The sequence below is a fragment of the Ahaetulla prasina genome, chromosome 4 (genome assembly GCF_028640845.1).
Source record: "Ahaetulla prasina isolate Xishuangbanna chromosome 4, ASM2864084v1, whole genome shotgun sequence".
Taxonomy (NCBI): domain Eukaryota; kingdom Metazoa; phylum Chordata; class Lepidosauria; order Squamata; family Colubridae; genus Ahaetulla; species Ahaetulla prasina.
The window spans coordinates 8,475,919-8,484,249 of NC_080542.1; the positions used below are offsets into that span (position 1 = coordinate 8,475,919).

Below are 8,331 nucleotides of genomic sequence, written 5' to 3' on the forward strand. Positions count from 1 at the left end.
ATTTGCCAACTTCCTTTTTCAACTGCGGTATTTAAATCATTTGCAGTGTAATAATCAAATTCTACCAGCACATCCTTGCCTTGGCTTTTGCTGTGAAGGAGATCAATGAGGACTCCCAGATCTTACGTAATGTCACTCTTGGCTTCCACATCTATGACAGTTACTACAATTCAAGGATGACCTATCGCACCACTCTGGACCTACTTTTCAAATCACAGGAATTTTTCCCTAATTACAAATGTGATAGCCAGAAGATTCTCATGGCTATCATTGGGGGACTGGATTTTGTCACATCATCTTATATAGCTGAAATTATAGGATTCTTCAAGGTTCCACAAGTAAGTTTTGAAGAGGTTGAGCAGAAAATTCTTAGTCTTATGGCTGTTATGGAATAATTAATGGACATCAAACATTAGGTTTGGGTTCCTTTTAAGATGTTCTCCATGGCTGAAGCTCTCCTACTTGGACTTCTTTTCTTAAACTACAGTGCCAGTTACAGGAAATTATTATCAAGGATCAATACCTGAGGGAAGATTTGAATGGCTTCTATAAAAACAATTTATCTAGTACATGTGCTTGAAATTTTTTCACACAATGAGAACATCCTCAGAATAACAGAGTTGGAAGAGACATTGGAGGTCTTCTAGTCCCAGAAATTTGTTACTATATTCGTAAAAGAATGCTAGGGGGAAAACGTTCATTTCATGTGAACAGAAGATAGGAAAGTTAAATGTAATCTAAAGACTCTAAAGAATACTACTGGATTTTCTTTTAGCTGACATACGGCTCATTAGCCCAAGAGGAATTTCAGACCAGTAAGCTCTCTTCACTTTATTTCATGGTCCCCAAAGAGGACCATCAGTACATTGGGATTATCCAACTGCTTCGTCATTTCAGGTGGACGTGGATTGGGATATTTTCAGTTGATAACAAGAATGGAGAAAATTTCTTACAGAAAATGCAGCCCTTACTTTACCAGAATGCAATCTGTTCAGCGTTTATAGAAAGGCTTCCTCAACAACTCCACTTTGAAAAATTCCCAGAATTATATCAAATGATCTCCATTATTTCCATTAATATGATGAATAAAAAAGCCAATGTGTTTCTTGTCTATGGAGAATCCTGGACAACTATATGGCTAAGATTTGTAACATTTGTGGTAGATTCTGAAAGCAAGGAAACAGCATTATTAAGAAAGATATGGATCATGACTGCACAGATTGATTTTGTATTATTAGGCACTCAAATCATGTTGGATGTGAAGATGTACAATGGGGCTATTTCCTTCACTGTTCACTCAACAGCGGTTGTAGGTTTCAAGGAATTTCTTCAGACCATAAATCCTTTTTCAGGCTACAGTGATGGGTTTCGGCAGAATGTTTGGGAACAAGCATTTGATTGTTCATTTCCAAAACCAGGGTTACAAGCAATGGAAAATATTCAATGCACTGGAGAGATGAAGCTGGAGGATCTTCCTGCACCTCTGTTTGAAATGGAAATGACTGGCCAAAGCTACAGTATCTACAATTCTGTTTATGCTGTGGCTCATGCTTTGCAGGCTCTACACATGTTGGGGTTCAATAGGAAGAAAACTATGATGGGTAAAAAGACTGATCTTCCAAATCTGCAGGCTTGGCAGGTATTCTCTTTGAATTGGACTCTTCTTTTACTTCAGTGAGCAGTTTGATGTAGAATTATGTTTTGAACCCATTCTGGAAAGACTTAATATTTTCTGCATGTAGAATCATCTTAAGTATGAAAAAAACATAGAAATAGGGAAGAATTAATTGATAGAAGAATGAATTAATGCAAAAACGTGACTTCAGAAATCCTGGTTGCTACGTAACAGGATATTTTAATGAAGTTATTTGAGAGTCATTTGTCTAAATCATTGCAGGGTCTTCTCCTTGAGCACAGGGATTTATTAGAAGACATCCAAGGTCCCTTCAAATGTTGTGTTGTGTAAAACAGATACAGAAAAATTGGTTTGTGTTCTTATTTTGTTATTCAGGTATTCTATTCTGATCACACAGAAGCTGCTATAAAACTCATGATTTAGGTATCAGTAGTAGTTATTTATTAAATCATCATTGCACAATAAGAGTTAGTTAAAATGATAATTTACATTACCTTTCATTGTCTCTTCCCAAAAAAAAAAATCAATTCTCCAAGAACTTTTGTGTAGCTCATGAACTTTTCATGAGTGACAAGCTGAGCTTTCTGTCTGTATCAGAGATTTAGGGAAATGAAGTGGTGGTCTTTCTTAGATGTGGCATGCATAGTTTGAAAAAACTCTATGTCTGCAGTAGTCTCTGCTTCTCATTTATCTATCAAAGAATGTTTAAGTCTCCGATTCTAAAATCTGGCTAAAAGAAATTAATCTGACTCTCAATAGCTTTGTACCAATGTGGAAAGATTAGATACGATTTATCTTGAAATAGTTGTTTAAGTAGTGGACATAAAACATAATGGAAGGACGTGACGTAATTCCAAAAGCCTGTTTTCATTGTTCTTCAGTTTATTCCTACCTTTCCTTAAAATAATGTCAAATAAATAATGGATTGGACATTTAGATTCCCATGCAATATTGATGATCAAATTTCTAAGTATACATATTTAATAATAGTTATTGGAATATGAAAAATAAGTGAATGAAACTTGAATATGTTGTTCTCTTCTCTACTATATTGCTTTCAACTGTCTATCTCTTCTCTTTCAAGTAGCTCCATCCATTTCTTCAAGGCATTTCTTTCAACAATTCAGCTGGGGAGAGAGTGTTCCTGAATGAGAAAGGGGAAGCAACAGGTGGATTCGACATCACCAACTTGATCACTTTTCCAAATAGATCCTTTCAAAGAGTTAGAGTTGGAAAGCTGGATCTAGAGGCTCCGAAAGGGAAGGAATTATTCATTGATGAAGCTGTAATTTTCTGGAACCCAAATTTTAACCAGGTTTCGATTATTTTAAAAATTATTTATTTAAGAATTATTGTATCAAAAATGCTCTAATCTATTATGTTCTGATATTGAATATAATCCCTTTAGAAATCTGATTTCTGGCTTTTTAAAATAAAGAGTGGCACATTCTTTTCAAATATTGATCCAGCGCTCATCAAATTGACAAAATGATATCACAATGCAAAAGCCATCTTTGCATATTTGCTTTCATTTCCATTTGAAATCACAGGAGTGCCCATGTTTCCATGAGATTGTCGCCCTGTGCAATTATTTGCTCTCCTTCTTCTTCAAACAAGACCTGTTCATTGTGGTTTCTACATCTTTTTAAGTTGTGGATGAAATGAATAAATTCCGTATTCTTTTCCATGAGATTGTCACCAAGTCTTATTATTTTCTCAGCCTGTCCTTCAAAAAGGAAATTTTGTACATCACTGCAATTTCTACTTTTTAAAATTCCTACATCTTTTTTATGTATCCTTTGGCAAATAAAAAATAATTTCCCTCCGTAAAGGAGAAACATTACGAACTCTGTTAAATATCACCGATTTCAAAACCTTTTATTTTATCACCAGGTTCCTCCACTTTCTCGATGCAATGATCCTTGTTTCCCTGGATCCTGGAAGAAAGGGATCGAGGGGGATCAGTTCTGCTGCTATGACTGTGTTCCATGCCCAGAAGGGAAGATTTCAGATAAAAATGGTAGGGTAGAAATTCTACCAAAATTCATTAGACTTAAGCAAACTTTAATAACTTACTTGGATACATAAGATTAATAAGATGATTTTTCAATAGTATGGAATATCAAGAAAGGAGAATATTTGCAGCTCCGGGTTGAAATGAATAGTCCTTGGTGCTCTCTGCACTTACCTGTTTTCTTGCATATGTTTCATTACCTGTTTGCTGTCAGTTGCCTGGTTATCTAGTATAGGGACTTTATTTAAATCAGCCCAATCATGTTTCCACAACCCAGAAAAACAGGAAAAAAAATGGGGCATCTATACAACACATTCCAACAAAATGGATACCCACAAAACTTTATTTAAAAGAACTCTGACCACTCAAACCAATATAGCACAACCAACACAAACCCTAAAAAGAAATACACTGCAATACATCACAAATATCTCAAAAGCAACAAACTGACTATACAACCACATGGAATCAGTGTAGTACACAAGCCAACTGAAGCCCTTAAAAACATCCTAAGCAAACCAAAAGACAGAGCAATCCCAGAAGAAAAGAAGGGGCTATGTAAACATGCAATGTAAGAACTGCAACAAGCGCTATTTGGGACAAATAGGTAGAAGACTAGAAGTATGAATCCGTGAAAACCAACTGGCAGTCAGAAGACATGAAGAAAATTCTGTAATTTCATGACATATAGACAAATTTAACTATAGTTTCAGTTGGGAAAATGGGACAATGTGACCAGGCCAAGTCCCAAAATGCCATGGAATTTCTATGCTCCTGGCACTCTGAAAAATCAGCCATCAATAGACACATAGACATTAACAACATCTACAGACTATGCAGAAGAGGCAATCAATCAGACCAAAAGAGAACAAAAAGACTCCAGCACCTCTCCATCAGTAATCAGCACCCAGATCAGCATAGATTAACTCCAAGGTTAACTTCAGACCAACAATCAAGTAAAAAAATACCTCAATCAAGAAATTGCCAAAGAGCCACCAGTAAACAGCCCAACCAAAGATTCTCTAAGAAGGTCCCTATGTGGATCTATGTGGTCTATGTGGATAGACAGACAAAACACGAGAATATAAACTGACAGCAAGTAGCACTCCTTACTAACACTGTGGTATCTAGTTTGAGTTAATGAAACATCTGCAAGAGAACAAGGAAGATTAGAGACCACCAAGAACCCCTCAATAATATGGAAAGCCTAGATGAAAAAAATATCCTTGATTTTCCTTCCAGATATGGAAGATTGCTTTGAATGTCCAGAAGATCATTATCCAAATAAAGAAAAGAATGGATGTATCCTGAAACTGCTGGTTTTTCTAACTTTTGAAGAAACCTTAGGAATTGGTTCAGCCTCAGCAGCTCTTTATTTCTTCTTCTTGACATCTTGGGTACTTGGAACTTTTATTAAGCACAGGGATACTCCCATCGTCAAAGCCAACAACCGGTCCCTCACCTACACCCTGCTTGTCTCTCTTCTGCTCTGTTTTCTCTCCTCTTTCTTCTTTCTCAGCCAGCCTGGCAAAATAACCTGCCTTCTCCGACAACCAATGTTTGGCATCACTTTCTCAGTGGCCATTTCTAGTGTTCTGGCCAAAACGATCACTGTGGTTGTGGCTTTCGTGGCTACTAAACCTGGTTCTCAGATGAGGAAATGGGTGGGGAAAAGATTTGCCTTTTCTATTGTCCTTTCATGCTCCCTCTTTCAAGTATGTATTTGTATTCTTTGGTTATCGACATCTCCCCCATTCCCTGAGTTGGACATGCACTCAATGTCTCAAGAAATGATTTTACAATGCAACGAGGGTTCAAGTTTCTTCTTCTATTGTGTCTTGGGCTACATGGGTATCTTGGCCATTGCCAGCTTTATTGTGGCTTTTCTTGCCCGTAAATTACCTGACAGCTTTAATGAAGCCAAGTTCATCACCTTCAGCATGTTGGCCTTTTGCAGTGTGTGGATCTCCTTCTTTCCAGCCTATCTGAGCACAAAAGGCAAAGCCATAGTAGCTGTGGAGGTCTTCTCCATCTTGGCCTCCAGCTTTGCATTACTGGCATGCATATTCCTCCCAAAATGCTACATCATTTTTTTCCGGCCTGACCTCAACCACAGGGAACAACTCACAAAGAGAAATTAGTACATCCCGGGATTTTTCTTTCCCAGAGAAATTGTAGAAAAAATGACTAGAAATACTATTATCTAAATGAAACCTGGACGTGTTGGAACATAGCAGTTTTTATTTCTGTGAAAGAAAGATTTGTGTATGATGTTTATGGTTATTAAGGTTTATTATGATTGCACGTTCCAAAATCTGTGCTCATGTTGCTTTATGTTCACCATTTTCCAAGATTCCTTAAACGAATGCTTTCTCCTTTTCAACATATCCATTGAACTTGATTTTGGTCATCTAATTTTCTTATTTTCTGTTAGGATATTTCAGATATTCGCTCAAATGAAATCTAATATATGCTGAGAGATTTCATGGTTTATATACTATGAATTCATAAAGCATTACATAAGTACAGTGAAAAGCTGGTTTCCATTTTAAAAACATATAATTAATACAGTATCATAGTATATTAACTTTGGATTTGTTAATGTTCTTTTAAATTTAAAATGTATTGAGTTTGTGATTCTTGTAAGCTTAACTGCATATTGGAAAAGGATGACCATTATTTGAGTATATTCCTATGCAGAGACTTTAAGCAATAAATTAGATTATTTGAACCTTCATGTGTGGAGCTGTTTTTTTTCTGTCTGATATTAATCTCCACTCCTACAATTGTTTACTGGGGGACCAATGGGAAACACCAGAATGCCATCTGATCTAGAAGCAGAAGCGGAAGCTGGCCATGCCACAGTGGATGCTATACTGCACAATTTATGCAATCTGTTGCCTTTGACAATGTTCCAAATAATACAAAAGATGCAGAATTTAGTGTATCCAATATCTGTCCACTTCAAATCAAACCTGGCAGGAGCCATTTCTCATTTCTCAGTTGCCACAGACTATGGAGGTGGGGCAGGGAGAGGGGAGATAGAGATTGGAATGCATTGCCAGACAAAGCATTGATCTTTCTCTTGGGAACCAAGGTCATCTCCACAGGTGTCAGATGAACAAGGATGGTAGTGCATTAGGAACGCCCACCAATTCATTTAATTGGACAATGTGACTAGTATCACTTGGGGAGGGAATCATTTGCTATTTTAATTATTTTATTTTATTAAATTTATTTTAAATTTATTTATTTGTCAAACACAACTATATATATATATATATATATATATATATATATATATATATATATATATATATATATATATATATATATATATATATATATATATATATATATATATGGTCTTTAGTTATTTGGTTTTCTCGTCCGTAAAATTGGAAGTGTCTTGGTAGCGTTTCGGCGAAGTCTCATTTCGTTTCGGCGTCGCAAGACCTCCATATCAAAAACCGAATAACAAAGACCATCTACAACCTATCCGCCCTTCTCCAAAGACCCAGGGCGGCTTACACTGTGTTAAGCAATAGTCTTCATCCATTTGTATATTATATACAAAGTCAACTTTTATTGCCCCCAACAATCTGGGTCCTCATTTAACCTACCTTATAAAGGATGGAAGGCTGAGTCAACCTTGGGCCTGGTGGGACTTGAACTTGCAGTAATTGCAAGCAGCTGTGTTAATAGCAGACAGACTTAGTCTGCTGAGCCACCAGAGGCCCTTATATAAGTATAAGTATGTAATAACTAGATGAAATTGGATACAATCAAAGGGAACATTAGGACAGGAACAATAGGCGCGTTGGTGCTCTTATGCACGCCCCTTACAGACCTCTTAGGAATGGGGTGAGGTCAACAGTAGATAGTCTTTGCTTAAAGCTTTGGGGATTTTGGGAAGAGACCAAGACTCAGGTAGTGCATTCCAGGCATTAACAACTCTGTTACTGAAGTCATATTTTCTACAATCAACATTGGAGTGGGTCACTTTAAGTTTAAATCTATTATGTGCTCATGTATTGTTGTGGTTGAAGCTGAAGTAGTCTTCGACAGGAAGGACATTGTAGCAGATGATTTTATGAGTTATACTCAGGTTAAGCCAAAGGCGGCGGAGTTATACATTTTGTAAACCCAGGATTTCAAATCTGGTGGCATAAGGTATTTTCTTGTGATCAGATGAGTGGAGAACTCTTCTTGTAAAATATTTCTGGACATGCTCAATTGTATTAATGTCAAGAAATGATTATTGGGTTCAGACAGGTGAGCTGTATTCAAGAATTGGTCTGGCAAATGTTTTATATGCTCTGGTTAGTAGTGTAATCTTTCTGGAGAAGAAGCTACGCAAGATTAGGTTTACAACTCTTAAAGACTTTTTGGCGATGTAGTTGCACTGCGTTTTGGCACTTAGATGGTTTGATATGAAAACTCCAAGGTCTTTAACAGGGTGGGTGTCATCTTCAAGGTAATGTCCATCGAATTTGTATTTTGTGTTTGGATTCTTTTTTCCAATGTGTAAGACAGAGAATTTGTTGGTTGAGATTTGGAGTTGACAAATTTTTGACCATTCCGACACAAAGTCAAGGTCTTTTTGAAGGGTAGCCACATTGTTGTTAGTGTTAAATAGTTTAACATCATCATAGTTAACATTATACTGAAACACTGGAAA

At 36.6% G+C, this 8,331-nt stretch overlaps 1 protein-coding gene across 1 annotated transcript; it reads left to right on the forward strand.

The window, feature by feature from the left end:
• Positions 1–838: 838 nt before the first annotated feature.
• Positions 839–5,791, forward strand: LOC131197057 (vomeronasal type-2 receptor 26-like). The gene is made up of 4 exons (XM_058180669.1): positions 839–1,639; positions 2,724–2,951; positions 3,530–3,656; positions 4,893–5,791. The coding sequence occupies exons 1-4, from the start codon at positions 839–841 to the stop codon at positions 5,789–5,791; spliced, it is 2,055 nt and encodes a 684-aa protein (XP_058036652.1).
• The last annotated feature ends 2,540 nt before the right edge of the window (positions 5,792–8,331 follow it).